This window comes from Cydia pomonella, chromosome 2 (genome assembly GCF_033807575.1).
Source record: "Cydia pomonella isolate Wapato2018A chromosome 2, ilCydPomo1, whole genome shotgun sequence".
Taxonomy (NCBI): Eukaryota; Metazoa; Arthropoda; class Insecta; order Lepidoptera; family Tortricidae; genus Cydia; species Cydia pomonella.
In genome coordinates this window covers 32,102,745-32,117,300 of record NC_084704.1, presented here as the reverse complement: position 1 = coordinate 32,117,300, position 14,556 = coordinate 32,102,745, and the positions used below count along the sequence as shown (strand labels likewise).

General features: G+C 40.4%; 1 protein-coding gene across 1 annotated transcript in view; it reads right to left on the bottom strand.

Moving 5' to 3' along the window:
- Nucleotides 1-7,346: 7,346 nt before the first annotated feature.
- Nucleotides 7,347-14,556, bottom strand: part of LOC133515370 (piwi-like protein Siwi) — a 29,208-nt gene continuing 21,998 nt past the window's right edge. Inside the window, exon 18 of the mRNA XM_061847898.1 lies at nt 7,347-10,827. Coding sequence (XP_061703882.1) covers nt 10,663-10,827 — 165 coding nt within the window. The 3' untranslated portion in view covers nt 7,347-10,662. The remainder of the gene's footprint in view (nt 10,828-14,556) is intronic.

The window sequence follows — 14,556 nt, the reverse complement described above, 5'->3', positions numbered from 1 at the left end:
AATGCAAAAATGAAGAAAATATATTTTTCGAAACTTTCGATCAATTTTTCCACTTATATTTTGTATTGGCAGGAAAAATAGTAAAAGCAAATCACAAAGACATAACAAGGTCCAAGGTTTTAAAGAAGAAGGTAAAATTGGCTGAGACCTGAAATTGACGGCAGAGTGTCATCGAAATTTATACTTGAAAAAAGAAATAAAATGTCACCAGTTTTCATTTCATACAAAACAGAAATAGCATGGTATAAAAGTATTATACCAAACTTTTACAAAGGACTTTATGTTTAACATTATCAAAAATGGAATTTAGTGACATTCTTGAATTTACAGAATAATTAACCAGTGAAATAAAAATATTGGCGAGAAGTATAAATATATACGAACTTCCGAACCGAGTACTTGAAAATTTTTGAATGGAATTTGAAGGGTAAATATCACTCCTGCTCACCTTACAAAATAAAATAGTTGATAAATGTTGTAAATAAAGTCTGAAGTGTATACCATATGAAAATTAATAAACCAGAAATACCAAACAAATTCAACACTTATAACATAAACTATTACAGCCATTTGAGCACTTCCACAAAAACGTGAAATGGTACCTTTCACTAAGCACTATTTAAATCCCTCATATTTAAATCCAGTATATCTCCTGCATCCTGTATGTGTTAAAAATGAAGCTGTTCCAATATAATGACTTATATAAATGAAACAAGCGGATTAATTTTATTTGTTTATGTTTAAAAATAGGTATTCAATTTGATTATTACTGTAATAGCCATTTAAAATATTATTTTACCTAAATTGATAATTAAAAGTAGGTACCCCTCACGAAATAAGTACTACTGAAATTTATACTTAGCAGTGTTTTTTAAAATGTACATGTATTTTACCTTCCTTGTATTAAAAATGAAAAGTAGTGTTTAACTCGGGTGCAAGGCACCATTTCATCATTTGGTTAATCGTGGCTCTATGCCGGACAGATGCGTGTGTAAAACTTGTCAAAAAAGATAATATGACGGATGGATGTCTGAAATGTCACCGTATTTAAGAATCAATTAGCTTAAAAATTAGTTTTTTCTTCGTAAGAGTGATGAAAACATTGTGTGTATAACATATTTGTGTATTTATAGTGTGATTATCCATTTTATGTAACGTCCGCTAAACTAGCACAGGTCCGACGCTGACAGTGGTCACGGGCGTACTGGCGTACTGACGGTATTGCCGCGCAGGGTAACGTTTAGTAGACAAAATGTTGAATTCATAATTATGAATGAAAAATTTAACGCACCGATAAACTGACAAGCAAAATGTTAAAGTTACTTAAAAGCTATTGAATGAAGTAAATTTCATATTGATATTCATCATAGTACTTCTAAAATATCGAAATAAATACAGTTTTAAGCATATTTTCAAAGCAAAAATCTATCGAGAAAAAGATGAGCCATCGTGTTTCTGACAAGCATACGGCTAGTTCAAAGACTGAAGTTATACATACTAGAAAATAATCGATGAAATCCTTGTACAAGCCTGTAAATATCGATTTAAACATGGCGCATTTTACTATACACCGCGCCTTAACATGCTTGACAACATACTAAAATATGTGTGTATGTATTGCTGACGGGCTAACGCCAATATGTACCGAGACTAAATTTCTAGGTTTTACACTTGACTCAAATCTGCATTGGAAGTGCCATGTTGATGGGCTATGTAATACGTTGAGTAGTGTCATTTTTGCTATAAAAAAACTACAACAACTGATATCTAGGAAGTTCCTGAAGGCCGCGGCCGTATATTTCTCGCATTTTCACTCCTTGATGTCATATGGTACGGTTATTTGGGGCAATTCCACGGACGCAAATCGCGTATTAATAATACTCCAGAAACTGTGATACGGTTACGGGTACCCAGGCACCCTTGTAAGGAATTATTTAAGAAAAGTCGCATAATGACGCACTACTATACTATACATATTCGAAGTACTTATGTTCGTAAGAAAAAACTTACCACTATTTAAACGTGGAAGTCACGGGCAAATTAATTAGATCCACGGGGAGACTGAGAACAGTTCCGCGACGCTTGGCACTTTCAAGCAAAAACCCGCGAGTAATCGGCCCGACTTATTACGAGCGTCTACCCGCTGAATTACGTATGGAAACATCTGACGAAACATTTGAACGTCAACTAAGAGTCCTTTTATTGGATAATCCACTTTATTCCGTAAATGAGTAAATGACCTCGACATTTTTTTAAAAATTTTAATCTTTTTTTGTTATTTTAAGTAATTTGTACCTAGTAGTTTAGAACATGACGATCATTAGGAGATAGGTGCTCGTACTTAGTTACTTTATTCGCGTACTTTGTTTTGACATTGATTATTATTTTTAGGACATGTTTTGAATTGTATCCATTTTTTTTATGGTAGAGGAGGCAAACGAGCAGACGGATCACCTGATGGTAAGCGATTACCGCCGCCCATGGACACCTGCAACACCAGAGGGGTTGTAAGTGCGTTGCCGGCCTTAAGATGGGAGTACGAAATAATATTATGTAAATATTAATTAATGAGGATCATACTATAAATTCATGTAGATTAGTGTAGCATAATTTATAGTGTAATTTTATATTATGAGAATAAATATCTAAATCTATGGTGCTGGTTTCATCAAAGGCACTTTTTTCCGCTAAGGGAAGCGACTAACTATTCCAAAGTTACTAAGTCAAATACTCCACTCTCATAGCAAACATTTCTCTCTATATATTTTTCAGCATTCATTAGCCTGGCCTGTTAATTTTTTTAACATACACCTAACATGTATTTTAATTTCTTCGTATTCGAAATGAAAAGTAGTGTTAAGGTGGTTCGACTAGGTTACCCAAAGCTTAAACCTCACTAGATGGCGCCACAATTGCAAATTATGAGTTTTAATTTTTTTGTGGAGTAGTCTTGGTATTTCTATACGGTAAATTATGTTTAGCGCACTCTTTAAATAAATATTGAACTATTACAACAAACATTGAACACTTCATTGTACAAAAACTACCCCTTAATGTCGACAGAATGTTTCTTGACTCTATTTCTAAGTATCACTCACACATTCAAACAGTCTTACTGGGATCCTTGTAGTAGACAATTTGGCACAGCGTGAGTAGGCTTCAATAGCGTTGCGGTATGTACGTGGAAATACATGCAAGAGGATGTGGGTTCGAGACTCATTAAATTTTTTTTTGTTATCAGTATTATCAAGTACCTATTATTAATAAATTATTTTATGAGAAATATGAGCGTTTTCCATAAAAATATTAAAAATCTGATTCTCACACATCATGATATTTTTGGGTTCTTCCAACTCAGAATCACTAGCATAATCAATCCTCGTGCTAAAAAAACCCGAAAATTTGTATAGTTTTAGTTTTACATTGAAATTTCTTTCACACTAAAATGTGACGTAATGGTATGGATATTTTAGGATATCTTTTTTTACTGCTAGGGTGGAGAAGATTCTAAGTAGAATGAACCTAAGAAAGTCCAAATTTGTAAGTCAGATTTTCTGGTATTTCTTTCAAAAAAAAACGCTGTTTTGTTCTAAAATTAAAGCAATCCCTTACTGCCCAGCCTTTAAAAAAGTAGGTACTATTTTACAGTAGAATTAAAACATTTTTTTACGATACATTTAATTAAATTACAGTGAGTTACAAAATTGCATGGCCTTCTATTTATAACCATTATAAAAAGAAATGAGATATTTACCATGTTTGTTTATATTATTGATTTCCCGATATTTTGACACAACTAGAAGTTTCACACAATGCCTAGAGATAGAAAATTATTTATTTATTTTATTTATTGTCAATTTCATTCAACGGATCACATCATATCCAATTTATGTGTTTATGTATTGCATTGTTTTCTACCTAGTTGGTTATTAAATTCTGTTAGGTACTGCAATAATCTTTATCTACATAAAATATACCAACGAAAGTTTAATAAAGTTTATATTAAAATGAAGTACACAAAATCCTCCTCTGGCTTTGACACAGGCCCTCAAACGACGAGGCCAGTCATCAATAGCGGCACGCACGATTGTCATGTCTAATTCCGTCACTGTCTTAACTATGGCCCGCTTGAGGGAGTTAAGATTTGTGTGGGGTTTAGCACAGGCTTTCTCCTCAATAACCTGCTATATGGCATAATCCAGGGGGTTAAGGTCCGGGCTGGAGGACGGCCAGTCTTCGTAGGCAATAAAGTCAATTTTGTTCCTTCGAAACCAGGCTTGAGTTGTTTTTGCCTTATGTGCAGGAGCTGAGTCCTGTTCAAAGATCCATGGCTGGTTTTGAAATAGGGTGTGGCTTAAGGGCTTCACTATTGGCTCGAGAACGGTTTCCAGTTTCCGGTTTTCACACCTTTTTCACAGAAATGAATCTGTGTTAGCCCTAAGTATGACACACCCAAAATCATATTTGGCGGGTGCCCACATTTGTGCAACGCAATAGGGTTGTTTCCATCTACAAACCTTAGGGCATAATTGTATCCCAGAAAATTCTTTTGGATTATAAAAACATGTTAAACTACTTTTAGGGGACCTGTAATGACCATATTTTTGTAAATATTGAATTTAAAATATCTTTTGGCACACGTCACGTGACCAAACTCGAAACGTCATTGAAGATTCTGATGACGTCACAACTCTCGGATTGACACTGTTGACAGTTAGGCGATTAACAACAAATGACAAATATCAGTTGACAGTTCGTATCTTCTACGTGTGTATGTAGTTATGTGTCAAACCATAAACTGTGACGTCACACAATTTTCAAAGAGCGTTTTGGGCGCGAAAGCATCTGTCAAAATATATTTTGTTAATTTAACATATTTAAAGCCGTTTTTAGTATAAAAGCTGAATTTTAAGGCAACTTTTAGTTAATATAGAGAGTAATACAAGCGTTTCAAAAAATTGGAATACGATTCTCTTTTAGGCCCCAATTCATTATAGATACGACGAGATAAGCGTTATGTGTGGTATATAATTATAGCTCACAAATCCACCACATTGTCATTTTTTATTTTTTCGGTAGCATTAGTTTTAACGGAAATAAAGAGGTTGCAAATCGAGTAACAGAACTTCAGAACAGATATCATTTGATATTTACCAGTCGCTTTTCGGTGAAGGAAAACATCGTGAGGAAACTGGACTAATCCCAACAAGGCTTAGTTTTACCCTCTGGGTTGGAAGGTCAGATGGCAGTGGCTTTCGTAAAAACTAGTGCCTACGCCAAATCTTGGGATTAGTTGTCAAAGCGGACCCCAAGCTCCATTGAGCCGTGGCAATATGCTGGGACAACGCTAGGAAGAAAGAAAGAAATCGAGTAACAGAACTTATTAACCAACTAGGTATAATAGTTATGATGTAAATGTCATATCATGTTGGAGTCATATATGTATTAGCCAACTAATTATTCAAGATCAATACACTTAGCTCCCTTAGGTATTCGCCTAAATACAATCTCGGGCAAAATTGAGTTTTATAAAAGTGAACTAGTTTCTAGGGCATATTTTCTATGAATTGGTCATTTTTGTAGACTCCAATTACAGTTACACTTTTCCTGGTTTTTCGCGGACCAGAATATCGATGATTTTTGTAACTTGATTTAGACGTTGCTATCATTTTCAATCCAAAAACACATAAAATCACAATTCAGAACATGCGGCAGCGTTGTTTTCTATCAAGTACCTCAAGCACCAGGGCGGCTACCGGGAAAATCGAAATTCGTCAATTTAGGGCATTTTTCTCTGTCACTCTAATTACGTCTTAGTGAGAGTAAAAGAGAAAGATCCCCGCAATTTGCGAATTTAGGTTTTCGCGGTAGGCCCCCAGGTCCTGCCAAGTTTCAGCAGTGTTGCCAGGTGAGCGGAAGAGAATTATCGTACTTGAGTGTCAATATTATTGTACCGTTGAAAAAAATATCGTACGCCAATCAAAAAGGTAGCCCCTAAAAATGTCTAGCAAAATAAGCTTAAATTTCCAATTAATAATAAAAAAAAGACAATTTTCGTCTAAATTGCGCAAAAAATCTGTTTATGTTTGTGTATTTTTGGGATAGACTCAAACGGTATACTTACAGGAAATTGTGACATTTTAAACTTTAAACTTACACCAAGGAGCCGAACACCCAAAAGATACTAATTTTAGCCTATTTCTGAGAGAAAGTGTCATATTTTGCTTTAAATTACTAGACTTTTAAGGTGGCATCATCCAAGGGCTGAAATTATAGTACTTTAGTGTACGATAATGCTCTTTGGAACATTACGTTATACCGGGGCCCAAATTATCGTACATGTACGACAATTATCGTACGCCTGGTCACACTGAGTGACAGTGTCGACAGAGTCAGCTAAAAACGCGTCAAACATCGCAACGTCGCGCCGATGGCCGTCCGAAGCATGGAGTGGCAACGCCGCAATGTATTTGTACACGACATTTGTCACACACACATGAGTAAAATTTATAAAAATATAACGTTGATTATTGCATGATTTCTGTATGAAACAAAGTTTTTCTATTAATTTAGCGCAAATGAATATTCGAAAGTAGATAGAAGCGCAACTATTTATGTAATAATATTGTGTAATTAATTAATAAATAGCGATTGTTTTTTGTATGAAAATCGAACCACCTTAAGGGCCACCCCACACACTAGCGTCTTCTGAGCTTCAGCGTCTAGTCATCTCTATGGCCGCTGCTCGACGCAACGTTGATGCAACCTGCGCAGCGACGCTATTTTCAGTTCTGACTAGACGCCGACGCTAAGACACACCAAACAGCAAATTTTGTGGCGTTAAGACGGTACTCGACTTGAAAAGTTCTCCATTATATCACGATTGTACATTGACTTAGATCTAAGGGCAATAAAAATGGTGCCAGTACAGCGGTGTCACGCACGAATTCGAACGCCATAACGCGATTGGTTGATAACTTCGCATCACGCGCGCGATTGGTCGCAACTAGTTGCGTTAGACTGCACGATTGGCTCGAATTCGTGAGTGACACCACTGAACTAGCATCATTCTTAGTACCTGTCCTTAGATATATATTAATGTATTATTGTCTGTACCCCTCGCGCCGAATGTCATTAAGACAGTGATTTTTATATGGAGTTTAATATTTTTTTGGAAGTTTAACACATTTATTTCATTTATCTATAAAAGTAACATTAGTAATAAAAACACGGTACAAACATATTTCTTCAATTATTTTTTAAGTAAACGCCAACCAAAAGAGACTTAGAAAGAACTGTGCTATACCTACTTGCATTTGGGAATAGCGTGAAATGAAAGATAAACATCACATCAAGTTATTGTTTATTTATATGAATAACAAACACTAGTATTAAAGGTCCTTATTGTTAAGGAGCAACAAAAGCACCCAATTTGTAGTCTTTTTGCAAAACACGGGCACAGAGTCTCGAAGACCAGGCCACTACAAATACGAAATCAAAGAATATATAATCTCTTATAATTTGAAAACTAGTTCTTTTCAACTCTTAAATCAATTTTAAATCTAATATTTGAATAACTGAACTTGCAATATAATTATGACAAAATAAAAACGTAATAAAGTGTAATGGCAGTGATGCCTCCTCCATGAACATAAGGAACTGAGTGAATTCGCCACGGGCTGACGTTAGCGACATAGGACTGAATAACGAATTTAATCAAAACGTTATTAATTATTATCGTTTTTAACAACACCACCGTTTAAAAATGTATTGGTCTGCTGAGCCTAAAACAGCAACCAGTGGTATCGTAAATAATGATCAGACGAAGCATTAAAAACTAAAGTGATCGTCACAAAGTTTTCAAGGTTTACAACATATACTTATCTAACAATTCTAACATCGAAAAGACAATTTTATTCGCCTCGAAGCGACTAATGATTCCTTCTGGAATGTTCGCAAAGTGTAAATAATCCAAAAAAGTGTATATTAAAGAGATTCTCTTATTCTAATCCCAGAGGGATCTGCGCCCACTCTCTAAATGCACTGATAACTACTACGTAGTCTAACTTACATGTAGTCTCACTCCTCAAAATATTACTTTTTTTTACGTCAAAGACTGTAACTGGTCGAAACGTTTAAAACTGAAAATGTCATTCTCAAAGTATTTAATTTGGTGGCGTTTCTTCGACGCAACATTAATTTACTTAACGCTTTCATAGTTTGTACCGCTTCCATATTTTTATCAGGCAAGCATGCGGCAGTTGCGCCAAGGGGGTTAAATTACGGAAGACTTGACGTTAGCCTTCAAGGCAGCGGTACTCAACCTGCGGCCCGCCGGGGATCCTGCTATAGATACATAATCTTGCCATCCGAACGTCACCTTTAAGCAAATTCATCTCTAGGCCCGGGGGCTACAAGGCAAAACCGTATTTGTGGTCAAAATGCCTTGCCTGCTTTGTGTTAGATCAACTAAATTGTCGACTTTAGCTGTAGTATAACATCTAATAACCATAACCCTCTGAATGCCTCGGCGTCATACATAACGAGGTAGTTTTGCAAGATGGCATCCAAAAGTTTACAATGGTGTGGACTAAAGTTTACACGCTTATATCTTATGTCTATTAAGTTTTAGGCCTAAAGTAATAACAATAAAAAAGAGAAGAACAAACTAGCGGTGGTCAACATCTGACTAGTTTGTTTACCGATTTGAACCCCAATTAACATTTTCGCATTCAAATGGTAAATCACACAAGTCACAATATCTGTGTGCCTAGCCCATGATGTTACAACTTTACATACTAGCGAGGAGCACAGATAATGTGACCAAGAAGCATAAACCCTCAGATAACTTTGTTTCATCAGCCTTATTAAATATATTAAAACAGGTCATTGAAAAATGCTTCATTAGTAATTGAAATAGCTCACCATGAGGCGGGTCCACACAGAGCGAACATACGTCGTGCGAGGCAATTTCCTCGCCAGTGTAGACTTGCCTCTGCCGAGGCGGCGCGCGCGTTTTTTCGCCTGAGCGTGCCGCCTCGGCCGTGGCACATCTACAATGGCCGTTTTATGAGTGAGGAAATTGCCTCGTGCGTATAATCGCTCTGTTGGCGAATTCTTGCAAATTTCAGAAATGTTGATGTAGTCTCCAACCGATATTCAAGTGCTATTAGAGTTAAGACAAGCGTGGCAAAATAATTATAATTAACAGGTTCTTCAGAATTTACTCCACTCTCATACATTTTAAAACCAATCGAGAGTTAAGTAATTTTTGTGATAGATAGCAGTTTTAATGTTTAAAAACAATAATGGGATTCAATGCAATGGCGCTAGTTTGTTGACGGTTGGCCCTTGGCCAATGTAGCTGCTAGTAAACATACTCCGGCAAGCCGGTTTTGTCAGTAGAAAAAGGCGGAACATTTGAAAAATGTAGGCGCGGAGGGTCATACCTCGCGCCTTTTCCTACAGACTCGCCAGAGTATAAAATCTGATATTGAGAATTTTTTTATTTAATTTACATTATTTCAGTAAAAAAAATAGTGAGTGTAAAAATAATCCGTAAATCTACGGATTTCTCCATAGCTCTGATAATGCCGCTCGGTACGCGGGGAAACATATCGAGCTATTTTAGACTTAAAATACGCGAGTGACCCGTGCTAATATATTTAATACGCTTTTATCAGATACAAAATTTAATACGTCAAATTTTAAGGCTCTACAACTAAACATACGAATAATCAACAAACATAAGTCTTAAAACAACATACCAGTGGAACTATTTAATATATGTATGGCGTAGATTTATTTTCTTGTTCATTTGATTTGAGCATAATGAGCACGTAGGATATGAACCTTGTTTGCCGGTCGCGGGTCACGGTAGGGCAGGGATAGAAAGGGCCAGCTCACAGGAAGTAGAGGGTCTCGCTGAGCGAGTAGTGCGGCTGGTTGTGCAGCGAGTTGGCGGCCAGGAGGGCCCGCTCACAGGAAGTAGAGGGTCTCGCTGAGCGAGTAGTGCGGCTGGTTGTGCAGCGAGTTGGCGGCCAGGAGGGCCCGCTCACAGGAAGTAGAGGGTCTCGCTGAGCGAGTAGTGCGGCTGGTTGTGCAGCGAGTTGGCGGCCAGGAGGGCCCGCTCACAGGAAGTAGAGGGTCTCGCTGAGCGAGTAGTGCGGCTGGTTGTGCAGCGAGTTGGCGGCCAGGAGGGCCCGCTCACAGGAAGTAGAGGGTCTCGCTGAGCGAGTAGTGCGGCTGGTTGTGCAGCGAGTTGGCGGCCAGGAGGGCCCGCTCACAGGAAGTAGAGGGTCTCGCTGAGCGAGTAGTGCGGCTGGTTGTGCAGCGAGTTGGCGGCCAGGAGGGCCCGCTCACAGGAAGTAGAGGGTCTCGCTGAGCGAGTAGTGCGGCTGGTTGTGCAGCGAGTTGGCGGCCAGGAGGGCCCGCTCACAGGAAGTAGAGGGTCTCGCTGAGCGAGTAGTGCGGCTGGTTGTGCAGCGAGTTGGCGGCCAGGAGGGCCCGCTCACAGGAAGTAGAGGGTCTCACTGAGCGAGTAGTGCGGCTGGTTGTGCAGCGAGTTGGCGGCCAGGAGGGCCCGCTCACAGGAAGTAGAGGGTCTCACTGAGCGAGTAGTGCGGCTGGTTGTGCAGCGAGTTGGCGGCCAGGAGGGCCCGCTCACAGGAAGTAGAGGGTCTCGCTGAGCGAGTAGTGCGGCTGGTTGTGCAGCGAGTTGGCGGCGAGGAAGGCCAGCTTGTGCGCGTACTGGCACACGGACGGCACGCGCACGCACGACGAGTTGTTGAAGTACATGTGCGTCAGCTTGTACGTCAGCCGCTGGATCTGCAAGGGGAGACCACCACTGGCTTAGCTCTTACATCTAAACTAATCACATTACAATTGGACGTCATTTAGGGGAAAGGATCAAAAAATTCAAAACCAAAAAATCTGTCAATAATATTTGAACTTTCACTTAATCAAATTTATGACGGTGGATCCTTTTCGCTAAGACTTCCAATTACAAAAATAATTCCCAACAATCCAGCAGTAGGTAGGTACATCAATGTCTTTCTAAATAAGAATTTACCATTTGGAAGAGAGGCACTTGTCTAATTGAGAATATTTTGTTAATTAGCACTATGAGTATCAACTCATAGTGCTAATTAACAAAATATTAGCTAATTAAGAATCTTAATAGTTTGTGGGGTCGGAATCGATCCAATCTATAATTTGTAATTTATTATTAAGAATTGGTAATTTATTGTGTGTAAATTTCCTTAATTCATTCCGAAAATAATAATTATTATGTAATTTTGTATAGTTATAATAATTTATAACTAATATTAAGATTACATTATATATAAATAAATAAGTAGTTAAATAATACTCTAGATCTAAAATCTCAATATAAATATGTATTTAAATTACTCGCGGACAGAGCGACAGATGTTGTTATTAGATTTCTAGTTGGTATGCACTTCGTCCTGGTGTAAATTGATCGAGTCCCGCTGTAAGCGCTGTGCGCCGTACGCAACGGTCTAACGGGCGGCCTTCGGCTGCAGCGCTGACAGCGATGTATTGCGCCCGCCGCCGCAGGCGCACTCAGTATCTCTGAGACCGCGACGCGAGACGCATGCGCTTTACTGTGTTTCCGAGCCGAACTGCATTCCGCTTGCATTGCGCTAAATAGTTTGCTTTCTTTTCGCTTTCGCTCTTTCTCCTTCTATTCTTTATTGACTGTGTGTATTGTGCTAACTGTTTCTTCTGTGTGCCGTAATAAACAATAAATCCGTGTGTGCAAAACGAACGCTTAGTGTTTATTACTTATCTCAGCACCTGCACCCGCTTACCGGCACGCTTGGCAACAGCATTAAGGCAAGTTTACCTACCACATCTACATTGGTGACCCCGTGGAACATTGAAAATGAGCGATACTGAGAATAACGGTCCGGAGAAGCCTGGGCCGAGCAAACAAAGAAACACTACTCAAGATGGCGGCATATCAACGGAAATTTACCGCATCGGTGTGAAAGTGCCTGTGTTTTGGCCGGAGAAACCTGCAGTATGGTTCGCTCAAATGGAATCGCAATTTAGTGTTTCGAATATTACTGCGGATGCAACCAAGTACAATTACATCGTCGCGCAGCTCGATTCGCAGTACGCCGCTGAGGTAGAGGATATAATTGTTTCGCCACCAGCTACCGACAAATACAAGAAAATAAAAGAGGAGCTCATCAAAAGACTCTCGGTATCGCGGCAAAAGAAGGTAAAGCAGCTACTTAGCCAGGAAGAGTTAGGCGATAGAAAACCTTCCCAGTTTCTCCGCCACCTACGTCATTTGGCCGGGCCGAATATACCTGATGAATTTCTTTTATCTATCTGGACGTCTCGCCTGCCAAGCAACTTGCAATTCGTGATCGCATCGAAGCCCAATGACCCAATTGAAGAGCTCGCCGAGTTGGCCGACCGTGTTCACGACGTAGCAACTCCTCAAGTAGCAGCAGCATCAGCGCCTGATCCTCAAATGGCTATTCTCATGCGGCAAGTGAGTGAGTTGATCAAGGACATGAAAGCGCTCAAAAGTCAGCTCAATAGTGACAGGCCGTCGCGATCGAGATCTCGTGCATCGAGCAAGTCCCGCACCCGCTCCAGCTCTCAGAGGTCGCGGTCAAATTACCAAAAGTTTCCTGAGTGCTGGTATCATGCGAAGTTCGGTGAGAAGGCAACAAAGTGCGTAAAACCGTGCGACTATCAGGCGGGAAACGAAAGGGGCACTCGTTAATGGCGACCGCCGTTTGCCCTAGCTCTGGTCGCTTATTTGTCACTGACCAATCGACGAAGATACAGTTTCTCGTGGATACTGGTAGCGACGTCTGTGTCTTCCCAAGGTCACAACTTAAATATCGGCGACAACCAACCAACTATCAGTTAGCTGCAGCGAACGGCTCACCAATAATAACTTATGGTTACCTACACTTAGTGCTGAACCTAGGCTTGCGCCGCGACTTTGCTTGGAAGTTTATTGTTGCGGATGTGACGAAGCCAATAATCGGCGTCGACTTCCTGGCATATTACGACCTTCTTCCTGACTGCAAGAATAAACAGCTGATCGACAGGACGACTAGCTTGTATACCGTGGCTTTGCCTGGATGTTCGACGGACGAAATTTCTTCAGTCAAAGTGGTGTCGGGTGAGTCAGATTATCATCGCATACTACTTGAATACCCCGACATTACTCGCCCATCTGGCGTGCATCGGGTTCCCAAGCATAACGTCCTCCATTTTATAAGGACTACTCCAGGGCCTCCTGTGTCTTGCTCTCCTCGACGGTTGGCTCCGGATAAATTAAAAATTGCTAAAGACGAGTTCTCCGCGATGCTTCAAAATGGAACAGCCAGACCTTCAGAGTCACCTTGGTCGTCACCCCTGCACTTAGCCCCTAAGAAGAACAACGGCTGGAGGCCTTGCGGTGACTACCGAATGTTAAATGCAAGGACTATTCCGGATAAATATCCTATTCGTCATATACATGATTTTGCTCACAGTATTTCTGGTTGCCAGATTTTCTCCACCATCGACCTTGAGAAGGCGTACCACCAGATCCCTGTGAACCCAGAAGATATCCAGAAGACCTCAATTACCACACCGTTTGGCCTCTACGAGTTCCCGTATATGACGTTCGGGCTCAGGAACGCTGGCCAGACGTTCCAACGGTTTGTGGACGAGATGGTAAGGGGACTGGATTTTTGTTATGCCTATTTAGATGACTTCTTGGTATACTCGAAAGACGAAGTAACTCACAAGGAGCACCTTCACCAGCTGTTTGCCAAATTCCAGGAGTACGGGATGGTCATTAACACTTCCAAATGTGTCTTCGGTGCGCCAGAGGTAACGTTCTTGGGCTACAGCATTTCAGCCCGAGGTACCAAGCCCCTCCCATCCAAGGTCGAGGCTATCAAAGACTTCCCGGTCCCAAAGAATGTGAGGGAGCTGCGCAGATTCTTAGGGATGGTTAATTTTTACCGCAGATTTATCCCTGGGGCAGCAGCGTGTCAGGCTCCGCTTCATGCACTTTTAACAGGATCCGTAAAGCCTTCTCATCCCGTCAATTTTAACGCTGAAGAATATGAGGCTTTTACTCGATGTAAGGACAGCTTATGTCAGGCTGCGTTGCTGGCGCATCCGAATAGTCAGGCTAAGCTGGCCATTGTCACAGACGCTTCTGATACCGCCATGGGCAGCGCGCTTCAGCAGTATATCGACGAGGAATGGCAGCCCCTGGCGTTCTTCTCCAGAAAATTGAGCCCCGCGCAACGTAAGTACTCACCGTACGACCGTGAGCTCCTGGCCATATACGAAGCGCTCAAATACTTCAGGCACATGGTCGAGGCCAGGGACTTTACAATCTACACGGACCACAAGCCCATCTGCTTCGCCTTTAACTCACGCAAGGATAACTGCTCACCTAGACAGTTCAGGCATTTGGACTTCATAGCGCAATTCACAACTGACATACGACACATCTCTGGGAAAGACAACGTGGTGGCAGACACCCTGTCGCGCGTTGAGGAA